The following is a 12,217-nucleotide window of genomic DNA, read 5'->3' as shown; positions in this document are numbered from 1 at the left end:
TCTCAACCTTCGGTTAAAAAACATCATGGCCGGGGTCTGGTTGGTAACTGCATGTGTCGCATTTCTGTAGGCTAATAGGAAATTGTCCACCTTATGCTGTCGTGGAATTTCATCGTTGCACATGGCCTTTATCGCCTTTGTAAAGGTTTGTACGAACCTTTCAGCCAATCCATTTGTGGCTGGATGATACGGGGCGGATGTGTAATGCCTTACCCCATTCCTTCTCATAAATTTTTGAAACTTTTCGGACACAAACTGTGGTCCATTATCAGAGCAAATCTGCTCTGGCAAGCCATTCCTGGCAAATATGGTCCGTAGGACTGCAATCGTTTTCTCTGTAGTGGTTGAGGACATTTTTATCACCTCAGGCCATTTCGAGTGAGCATCCACTGCTATTAAGAACATTGAGTCCATGAATGGACCAGCAAAATCAATATGCACCCGTTGCCATGGAGAGGAGGGCCACTCCCATGGGTGTAGAGGGGCATGTGGTGGTGCATTTTGGACCTTCTGGCATCCTGAGCAGCTCTTGGTTAGGTCCTCGATTTGTTGATCGATCCCCGGCCACCACACATAAGCCCTAGCAAGGCTTTTCATTTTCACCCCTCCCAGATGACCTTCATGAAGCTCATTTAGCACTCTCTCCCATAACTTGGGTGGAATCACCACTCGGGATCCACACATCACTGTCCCCTGGCATACTGACAGCTGTTCTCTTCTGGATGAGAATGCTGGCAAAAGTGAGTCGCCATGTGTTGGCCATCCCCTCACCGCCAAATCATATACCCGAGACAGTGTCGGATCATTGCGGGTCTCCTTCTCTATATCCGCGTTCGTTACTGGCAATCGTTCAATTATTGACGAATAAAATATCTCGATAGGGTCCACTGCTGGTGCTTCCTCCACAGTAGGCAGTGGCAGGCGTGATAGCCCATCAGCGTTTCCATGCTGTTTCGTGCCTTTATATTCTATTTCATATTGATTCACCCCTAGAAACAGGGACCATCTTTGTAACCGTTGTGCAGACATCACTGGAACGCCCTTCTTAGGATTAAAGATGGAGACAAGTGGTTGGTGGTCAGTCAGCAAGGTGAACTTCTGCCCATGTAGATAGTGGTTGAATTTTTTTACTCCCCATACTAGGCTGAGGGCCTCCCTGTCAATCTGGGCATAGTTGTGCTCGGCTGAGGTTAGTGACCGAGACGCAAAGGCTACTGGCCTCTCCAACCCGTCTGGGAATTTGTGCGACAGCACCGCACCAATACCATAGGGTGATGCATCACATGCCAAACGAATTGGTAGTGCTGGGTTGAAATGGGCCAACACCTCTTTTGATGTGATCAATTCTTTACACTTCTGGAAAGCTCGTCTACGTTCGTCATTCCACTTCCATGGCACCCCTGTTTGCAGTAGGGTGTTCAGTGGGTGTAATACCGTGAACAATTTGGTAAGAACTTATGGTAGTAGTTTACCAGCCCGAGGAACGACCTCAGTTGTGACACATTTTCCGGTGCTGGAGCCTTGACTACTGCCTCAATCTTTTCAGGGGACTTATGTAACCCCTCTTCATCGATGACGTGGCCACAATACGAGATCTGCTTCTGGAAAAACTCGCACTTGTGGCGATTAGCTCGTAGCCCATATTCCTTTAATCTGGTGAGCACCTTCTCCAAGTTGGCGAGGTGATCACTGTCATTTTCGCCCGTGACCAGGATGTCATCCAAATAACACTGGGTCCCTGGAATCCCTTGCAGGACTTGATCCATCACCCTTTGCCAAATAGCTGGAGCTGATGCTACCCCGAACACCAGCCGGTTGTATTGGTAGAGACCTTTATGAGTGTTGATCGTGAGGTATTGTTTTGAGGCTTCTTCTACCTCCATTTGCAAGTACGCCTGGGCTAGATCAATTTTGGTGAAGCGTTTACCTCCAGATAGCGAGGCGAAAATATCCTCAATTCATGGAAGCGGACATTGTACTGTGTGAAGGACTGGGTTCACTGTCACCTTAAAATCCCCACAGATGCGGACCTTCTTTGGTTCCCCAGGTGTATTATTCAACGACCTCTTCATTACAGGAACGATGGGTGTAGCCCACTCGCTCCAGTCTACTTTGGACAGTACTCCTGAACGTTCCAACCCTTCCAGCTCTGCTTCGACGGCTGGTCTGATCGCATAAGGCACTGGTCTGGCCTTAATAAACTTTTTCCTCTATTTTAATCGTTGCTGTTATGCCTTTTAGTGTTCCGAGTCCCTCCTGGAACACTTCTTTTGCGTCAGTTAGCATTTCTGACAGTCGTCCAGGTGTGACGTCGTCATCCTTTTTGGCCTCAACCTTCAGTGCCTCTATGGAATGCCAATTTAATTGTATCTTCCAGATCCATTCACGTCCTAGCAGTGGTGGTCCTCCATCTGGCAATACATATAAATACATTTTAGGTATTTCCTGGCCTTTGTATATCACTTTCACCCTTATTTTTCCTTTGGGGTAGACTTTTTGCCCCGTGTACGTCTTCAAGACAATCTCTGTAGCTTTCAAGGGTATATGTGAAAATAGCCGCTTGTAGCCCCTTTGGTTTATGACTGTTAGGGCTAATGCTGTGTCCAATTCCATTTTCACTTGGACTCCATCTATCTTGAGTGTAACCCAGATAGTCTGGTGATCCTCCATTTTGGTTACCTTATGTGGTTTCAGACAACCCAGCTCCTTGCTTCCGGAGTCTGTGTCACTTTTCTGTTCGTCTGAACTACTGTCCATCACCTTGTGTACCTTTTTGTACTTCTCCTGTGGAGATTTCTTGCTGTTGGTTTTCTTTCCAGATCTGCAGACTCTTGCTATGTGTCCTGCTTTTCCACACTGTCTGCACACTTGGTCCTTGAACCAACAATCCTTCTGGTCGTGTGTTGTTCTGCCGCAGCGATAACACTTCCCTGTTCCATAGGACATTTCATTGGTGCCATATTCTTGCGGTCTCCGTTGTATCTCTGCAGCGCCCCTTGCGGCTGCTTCGTGTGATACTGCCATACTGAAAGCCTTGTCCAGCGTAAGATCCTTTTCTGGTAGAAGCCGTTTCTGGGTTCCTTCACTTTGAAGCCCACACACAAACTTGTCCCTTAACGTATCTGCTAGTCCCACTCCAAACTGGCAGTCATAGAGTCATAGAGTCATAGAGTAATACAGCACGGATAGAGGCCCTTCGGCCCATCGTGTCCGCGCCGGCCATCAAGCCCTGCCTAATCTAATCCCATATTCCAGCATTTGGCCCGTAGCCTTGTATGCTATGGCATTTCAAGTGCACATCCAAATGCTTCTTAAATGTTGTGAGGGTTTCTGCCTCCACAACCCTTTCAGGCAGTGAGTTCCAGACTCCAACCACCCTCTGGGTGAAAGAGTTCTTTCTCAAATCCCCTCTAAACCTCCCGCCCTTTACCTTGAATCTATGCCCCCTAGTTATTGACCCCTCTACTAAGGGAAAAAGCTCCTCAGCATCCATCCTATCTATGCCCCTCATAATTTTGTACACCTCAATCATGTCCCCCCTCAGCCTCCTCTGCTCCAAGGAAAACAAACCCAATCTGCCCAGTCTCTCTTCATAGCTGAAGCGCTCCAGCCCTGGTAACATCCTGGTGAACCTCCTCTGCACCCTCTCTAACGCGATCACATCCTTCCTGTAGTGTGGCGACCAGAACTGCACACAGTATTCCAGCTGTGGCCTAACCAGTGTTTTATACAGCTCCATCATAACCTCCTTGCTCTTATATTCAATGCCTCGGCTAATGAAGGCAAGTATCCCATATGCCTTTTTTACCACCTTATCCACCTGTTCCGCCGCCTTCAGGGATCTGTGTACTTGCATGCCCAGATCCCTCTGACCCTCGGTCTTGCCTAGGGTCTTTCCATTCATTGTGTATTCCTTTGCCTTGTTAGTCCCCCCAAAGTGCATCACCTCGCACTTTTCCGGGTTAAATTCCATTTGCCACTGTTCCGCCCATCTGACCAACCCATCTATGTCGTCCTGCAGACTGAGGCTACCCTCCTCGCTATTTACCACCCTACCAATTTTTGTATCATCCGCGAACCTACTGATCATACCCTTTACATTCATATCCAAGTCATTAATGTAGACCACAAACAGCAAGGGACCCAGCACCGATCCCTGTGGTACCCCACTGGCCACAGGCTTCCAGTCACAAAAACAACCTTCGACCATCACCCTCTGCCTTCTGCCACTAAGCCAGTTTTGTATCCAATGTGCCAAGGCACCCTGGATTCCATGGGCTCTTACCTTCTTGACCAGTCTCCTGTGCGGGACTTTATCGAAGGCCTTACTGAAATCCATGTATACCACATCCACTGCGTTACCCTCATCCACACACCTAGTCACCCCCTCAAAAAATTCAATCAAATTAGTCAGACATGATCTTCCCTTGACAAAGCCATGTTGACTATCCCTGATTAATCCTTGCCTCTCCAAGTGGAGACAAATTTTGTCCCTCAGGATTTTTTCCAATAATTTTCCTACCACTGATGTTAGGCTCACTGGCCTGTAGTTCCCCGGTTTTTCCCTACTACCCTTCTTGAATAATGGTACTACATTAGCGGTTCTCCAGTCCTCTGGCACATCCCCTGTGGCCAGAGAGGTCCTGAATATATGTGTTAGAGCCCCCGCAATCTCCTCCTTTGCCTCACACAGCAGCCTGGGATACATTTCATCCGGGCCTGGGGATTTATCCATTTTTAGGCCAGCTAAAACCGCCAATACCTCCTCCCTCTCGATGTTAATATGTTCGAGCATATCACAGTCCCCCCGCCCTATTTCTATGTCTACATCGTCCTTCTCCATAGTGAAAACAGATGCAAAAAATTCATTTAGAACCCCTCCTACATCTTCCGGCTCCACACACAGATTGCCACTTTTGTCCCTAATGGGCCCTATTTTTTCCCTAGTTATCCTCTTACCCTTAATATACTTATAAAACATCTTCGGATTTTCCTTTATTTTGCTCGCCAGTGTTATTTCATGGCCCCTCCTTGATCTCCTAATTTCTTTTTTAAGTATCCCCCTGCACTTTTTGTACTCCTCTAGGGCTTCCTCCGTCTTTAGCCTTTTGTATCAAGTGTTTCGATAGCTTGCGCAGTTCCGTTACGTACTCAGCATTGCTTTTGTCTTTGTGTTGGTTCCTTTTATGGAACTTAAATCATTCTGCTATCAGCAGTGGTGTGGGGTTTAAGTGGTCCTGTAGGATTTCTACTATGCTTTCGAAATTCTTAATCACAGGCTTCTCTGGGGTTATTAGGTTTCGCAGTAACCCATAAGTTTTTGCACCCATGGAATTTAACAAAACCATTGCTTTCCTAGCATCTGGCACTTCATTCACCCTGCAGTACACCTCAATATGTTCCACATATGTCGCCCAATCTTCGACTTCATTGTCGGACGTAGAGATACTGCCACTCTTTGGCATCCCTGGGTGTGATTTAACTGTCAAAAATGGCGTGTCCCGCGCTTTCCCTTCTTCTCCGCGGCTCAATGGCGTCTCCCGCGCTCTCCCTTCTTCTCCCCGCGGACACTGTTCAGCCCTTGAGCCCTGGATGTGCTCTGCGCGTTTTCTTTTCTGTGCACCTTTCCCGTTTCCGCCGCTCAGTCCTGAACCCGGCTGCTGCTTTACCCTCTCTCTCTCCATTTTGTTTTTCCTCAACGCCGCTCGGTTTTCAGCCCCCGGCTGCACCCTGTGCGCTTCACCCTCTATCTTACCCCGTCGACGCTGCTCGGCTTTTTCTCTGCCATCCAGCCGTCGCTGTCCGGGAAGGGTCTGCGCTGTACCTGTCGTCAGTCTGTTGCTGATCGTCGTGGCTGGGGAACCAAGCCCGGCTCTCCACAGCCTCCCCTGCGATGTTCACTCTCTGCCGGACGACTGGGCGGTTGCTCGTGGTCGACGCCCATGTTTCTGGCCTCGACTTTCTTCCACCGCCCTCCCGGAGCGAATCCTCGAAGGGAAATGCAGAGTTGCAGGTAGATTCGAATCGACACTCGTCGCCACTGTTATATCCGTGATTCTTTAAATAGGATGTTTCCCCAAGAACTACACAGATGCTGTAACTTAACAATCAACAGGTATTTACTGGAGTAGAGTAGTCTCAAGACTGAAGTACAGAAGCCTGCTCCGGCTTTATATACAGGTGTGGTCACTGCCGGTACTACAGTATACAGGAGCTGTAAAACAGTTCTCTCTTAAAGGTACATACACAACACTCCTGACTTGTGCCTTGTAGATGGTGGAAAGGCTTTGGGGAGTCAGAAGGTGAGACACTCGCTGCAGAATACCCAGCCTCTGACCTGCTCTTGTTGCCACAGTATTTATGTGGCTGGTCCAGTTAAGTTTCTGGTCAATGGTGACCCGCAGGATATTGATGGTGCTGGATTTGGCGATGGTAATGCCGTTGAATGTCAAGGGCAGTGGTTAGATGCTCGCTTGTTGAGATAGTCATTCCCTGGCACTTATGTGACGCGAATGTTACCTGCCACTTATCAGCCCAAGTCTGAATGACGTCTAGGACTTGCTGCATGCGGGCATGGTGGGATTTGAACTCACATCTCTGGATCATTAGTCCAGGTCTCTGGTATACTAGCCCAGTGACATTACCACTATGCTACCATTCTCTCATCATGGGCTTGGAGCCCATGATTTCCAGGATGGAAGTGATGGGCAACTCCATCAGAGAACTTGTGGACCCAACCATCATGCTGGGTGTGATGGGCGATGTCGCAGCTTCCATTGCAGCACTAGCGGAATGACCCAACATCTGAGTACTACAGTGGAAGCTCAGACCTCTGTCATGTAGGCTCAGCTTGCTGCCACACAAGATGAGACTGCTGCCATCATGGCTGGGTTTACAAGTGTGGAAAGGGGCTTGCAGGGTCTCACAGCAGTCCAGCAATCTGTCCTCCAAAAGATCACTAGGATTGCTGAGGCGCCACCCTGGGAAGTGGCAGTGGCTCCGTGGAGCATGAACCTGTTGTCCTCTCTCAAGATGACAGCATTCGTACTTCCACTACTGCCTCTCCACCAATGCCCTTATTGTTGCCTGTCAGCCAGCCAGCCCAGACTGCTGGCGTCCATGCCAAGGTGGTGCAGTCTACAGCTGGGCCTTCTAAGCCCAGAGCTACTCAAAGTCGTCCTGCAAGGCCATCTGCAGTGTACCCCATGGAAGGTTAGATGCCTTCCACCAGCCAGGCTGGAGCCACTGCAGTAGCACTTCGTACGAGCACAAGAATAGGCAAAGGAACACAAAAGACAGACACTGAGGGAATGCATAAGAGTGATTAGTTGATTTTGTAATGTAATATTGGAATTAATCATTTATAAATTATGTTTTGATTTTTTTTTTTGTAGTGGCTTTCATTTCACCATTGTGCCCAAGAGGTTGCTGTGATGTTCCATGTCAGAGGGCTGGTAAGGTGGGGAAGTGTTGAGCAACGGGAATCTGGGGCTTTATTTAGGGGAATAGGCGTCTGATGATGCGCTCACGTACAGCCTGTCTGGAACAGTGTTTTGCAGGCTGCCTCCTCCCTTCCTCCTCCTTATCTTCCTCCTCCTCTTCATCCTCCTCCTGAGGTGGTCGCGGAACTCATGGTGACAAGGACTGCACCTCATGATGGACATGAGGATGCAGCAGACCACCATGAAATGGGACACCCACTCCGGTGAGTTCCTCCCAAGTGGTCAAGGCAGCGGAATCGTTGCTTGAGCAGCCTGATGGTCTGCTCGATGAGGTTCCACATGGCAGCATGGCTGTCATTATCTGATTGCTGGCCATGAGTGGTGGAGTTGTGGAGGGGAGTCATTAGCCAGGTGTAGAGCGGATAGCCCTTGTCTCCGAAGAGCCACCCTCGGGTTCGACATGGCGGCTGGAAGATTGCTGGCACAGCAGACTGGCGCAGGCTGAAGGTATCATGACTGCTGCCAGGATAGAGGTCATTCACCATCATGATGTGTTGGCCGTTATTGCACACCAACTGCAGATTAAGTGAGTGATAGCCATTGCAGTTATGGAACATCTCAGCATTGATATGCATTGCCCGCAAAGTCACGTGTGTGCAGTCGCTGGCGCCCTGTACCATGCAAGAGGGCAAAGCCACATGCATGCTCCTCCTGCTTCTCTCTGTTTAGAGAGAAGACAATGAAGTCCCTTCTCCCAGAGCACAGAGCCTCTGTGACCTCCCGGATGCAACGATGGATGGCAAACTGTGAGATGTTTGCTATGTCGCCTGTTCCAGCCTAGAAGGAGCCGCTCGTGAAAAAATTCAGGGCCAAGGTCACCTTGAGGGCCACTGACAGCTGTCATCACCCTGATCTGAGGCTGCGGGTCTGGTTCCAAGAGGTAGCAGAGTTCTGTGACCAGCTCCTTGGTGAAGCGGAGCCGTCGAAAGCACTGCTCCTGGCTTAGGTGCAAGTTGAAAAAGTGCCTCTTGAAGACCCTAGGTGGGTAAAGCCTCCTGCTGAGAGCCCTCCTCCCCTCTGCCTCCTCCAGCTTGTCTTTGCTGCCTCTGCTCCATCTCACTTTCATGCTGACGCACGAGGGGGACTGTGAGTAGAGCCCGTATGACTGGGAGCAAGTGGTGTAGTCAGAGGCCTTCCAGTTGCAGCCAACACCATCCCAACCTCCAGCAGCACTCCCTGCACACTTTAATAATGTTATAAATGTCTTCCTGCAAGTCATTATTCATATAAACTCTGCGAGAGCCAGTACGAGAGAAATAATCAACTTACCTGCAAGTTGGGTGTATCCCTTTAAATAGCGCTGGTGGGGGGTTCGTTTTGCGGCTAAACACATGTTCTGCTGTGCAAGGTTAGGAGAGGGCTTTGTTTGAAACAATGACATCCAAAGTGGCAGGTCGTGTGTCAAATTAGCGATACCCACTAACTGACGTCACAATCTGCCTACTCTGAATAATGCCGCCGCACACACGTCCCACCCGTGCTATCGCCCTCACCAAGAAAGCGACCAGCGCAGGCCGCACGGAAGTGGGCGGAAGCGAGGCAGATGCAATTTTTTTCCTTAAACCAGCCTTAACTGCCGGTGCTAAGGTACCAAATTTCGCGACCAGACTGTTTCCAGTAGTTATGGGGTCAAGAACGAGAGGCCTTAGATACACCATTAAATGTAAGAAATTTAGAACAGAGGGCAGGTGTAAATTCTGTACACAGAGAGTTGTGAGGTTGTGGAATTTACTTCAAGGGTTAGTGGTTGAGGCAGAAACTATGACAACTTTCAAGATTAAATTGGACAGGTGGATGAAGGAAAAGGGTTTGAAGGGTTATTGGAACAGGGTGGGTAAATGTGATTAGAACTAAATGTTCACTTGGAGGGTAAACGCCCACACAGACTGGTTGGGGCGGATGTTTTTTTTCCATGTTGCAACTTCTATGTATTTCTACATAATATTTTAAATTCACTTTTGACCATATGTTTCTGTTAATCAAGCTAATAATATATCATTAAGCCATTCTTTACAACAATAAGCACTGTTTATTGTGGAGCTACACTGAATATTATACATCAATCATCAAAAAACTCTCAGCAGATGCGATTACTCCAGCTCCTGGACACCGGCCTCAAACACTGTAGTCTAGAAAGCTGGATCTTTTCAGTGTAAACTAACTGAATAAGCAAGTGAGAAACAGACAGTATTTACTTACTGTAACTACAGTCAAAGTATTTCTATTATTTTATTAACTTGTGACAGCACACTGCAAGATTTTAAAAGGATGCAGGAAAAGTTTAGTAGAAGGCTGATGAAGAGCTGGCAGTCCTTTATTTCCTACATTACACAGTGATTACACATCAAAAAGTACCTCATTGGCTGTAAACGCTTTGGGGGGAAATTTCACTTTTGGACGTGCTGAGAGCGGCGGGTCCGGTGGCGCGCGGGAAACCCGGAAGTCTTGGATTGAACTCCACAGCGTGCGTTTTAAGTCACTGACAGGTTCCCCACCTGGAGGTCAGCCTGGGGGGTCCGATCCTCGACCTGGCGGGGGGGTGGACTGTTCCCAAGTGGGTTCCGATACCGAACCCCGGGGGTTCCGATCCTGGGGGGGGGGGCGGCAGGTGGTACGATCCCGAGGGGGGTGGAGGTTGTATGTGGGGGGTATCTGATGGTGGGGGAGCTTGGGGGGCCGGGAGGAAGCACTCCTGCTCCTCCTGGCCCACAAGCAGGGCTCTCGAGGCTGCCTGCGCCTCGCTGCAGCTGCTGGGATTCCCGAGGCCCAGGAATGACAGCTAGCCCCTGCCCGCCTATTGGCCCGCCAGAGTCGGCGGGTTGGTGCCGGCTCCCTGAAACGCTTCCATTTTTTACCATTTAACCCCCACCCACACCCAATTCCACCCGCTACCCCATGTTAAAATTCCGCTCTTTGTGTGGTCTGAGGTTCTGAGAGGCACTGTATATATAAAGTCTTTCTTTCTGTATCCATGCGGCTGCAGGGCCTCTCTCAGAGAAGAACTGTGCAGAAACTGATCTGTGTTGGTTTATGCCGGAATTGGACACAATAATCATAAAGCTGGCAGGTTACTTTGGTCTTCCACGTAACCTGTTGATCTCTCCCATGTTTCCTTTAAACTGATATTCATTTCTTCAAAGAGTTTTGCAATATTTGACATTTTAAATCCATTCTTAAAATTTTGGACACTAAATGCATAGAGAATGGGGTTAATGCAGCCACTGAGAAAAACTAAAATTGTTGTAAAAGTGCTCATTTCTGAAGCAATTTTTATTAATCCCATCCCGGTTTCTTGATCCATTGTCCGCGAAGAGATCACAATAACATTGCTTATGTGTGCCGGCAGCCAACAAAGTGCAAAAGCTACTACAACAGTCAGAATGAGCATTCCAGGTTTGTTTTTGGTCTGAAGGGTCAGTCGGTTTATTCTTGTAAACCCAATTGCATAACAGACACATATTATGATAAATGGAATGGCAAAACCCACCAAGCTTTTCAAGATAAGATTTATTACTGGCCGTCGGATATACTCATCCAAACACCCACGACCCTCTGACGGTGATTCAGTTGTAAGAACAGGAACGGCAAAAAGAAAGGCTGAAACCCAAATAACAATGATTACTTTACCAACAGTTCCTCGACTCTGCCATTTCTGAATAGCAAATGTGTGGAGCACGGCCATCAGGCGCAAAACACTTATCGCTGTGATGGAGAACACACTGGCGTACATGGATGACACGGTGAGATAAGTTGCGCTTTTCCATATCAACGATTCAATAAAGCAGTGACTGATCAATTGATAAATGGTGACCGGCACATTGATGAGGGTGAGTAAATCTGCCGCAGCCAGGTTTAATATGAGCAGGATGGTGGGAGATCGTTGTTTAACGTTACGAAGAATGATCCAGATCACAAATAAGTTCCCCGGCACTCCAACAAGACAAATCAGACTAAGAGCAGCACAGGTCACTGCTTTCCCTGCTGAAATGGAAGTGTTCTGGGTCACATTCTGATCCACAGATACATTGGAGAACTCCATTTGGATGATAACGTAAATGATTGCTTTCTATAGTTACCTTCGGACAAGACAATCGCTTCTTCTGGAAACTAGTCAATGGAGATCTCTGTCCTGTTTAACTAGTACTAACTTGATTTTATCATTGTATTTCTCAGTTTATATGTGAACTGTCATTGGGTAAGAGACAAATAGCTAATCAGAATGTGAAGGAAGTTGTGAGTCAAGAGGAAACTGTTTCATAGCCTTCAAATTGTTGTTGTGTTTGTTGCAGATCTTTCCATTTGGACTACATGGAGTAGGTTTCCCCCCCGGTGCACACTCTGGATGGCAAGCCAGCAGAGCCTGCCCAATGGCAGCCTGAGAGTCACGGAGGGGAGGGAGGGGTCGGGGGAGGAACTGGTCCATTTTGAGGGCTGGGCCCTCAACAACATTTGCCAGCAGGCAGCGGGAGGGGAACAAATGCCCTGGGCTGGAGGATGATAGGTCTGTGGGAGGGGAGGGGTGACAAATGTTGGTGTGGCAGCGGGGGGGGGGGGGGGGGGGTTAATTCGGAATGGCAAAGGCCCAGCTGGTTTTGTGGAGCCCAGAAGAGCTCTCCTGAGGAAAGGTTCTCTCAAGTCGCACATGGTATCCAGTGAGCTCTTCATCTCAACACTCTGGGCTTTATGAAGAGAAAGCAGCTTTGTTCAGGTGGTAT

The 12,217-nt window shown here is 48.5% G+C and overlaps 1 protein-coding gene across 1 annotated transcript; it reads right to left on the bottom strand.

Annotated features, from left to right (window-relative positions):
* Positions 1–9,581: 9,581 nt before the first annotated feature.
* On the bottom strand, positions 9,582–11,553 carry LOC147116434 (leukotriene B4 receptor 1-like). The gene has a single exon (XM_085989518.1). The coding sequence runs from the start codon at positions 11,539–11,541 to the stop codon at positions 10,555–10,557; it is 987 nt and encodes a 328-aa protein (XP_085845644.1). The 5' UTR covers positions 11,542–11,553; the 3' UTR covers positions 9,582–10,554.
* Between the last annotated feature and the right edge of the window lie 664 nt (positions 11,554–12,217).

Source organism: Somniosus microcephalus, chromosome 6 (assembly GCF_052327205.1).
Source record: "Somniosus microcephalus isolate GS21.2 chromosome 6, FLI_Smic_1.0, whole genome shotgun sequence".
Taxonomy (NCBI): Eukaryota; Metazoa; Chordata; class Chondrichthyes; order Squaliformes; family Somniosidae; genus Somniosus; species Somniosus microcephalus.
Note: the sequence above shows the minus strand (reverse complement) of the source record. Positions and strands in the feature narration are given on the sequence as shown.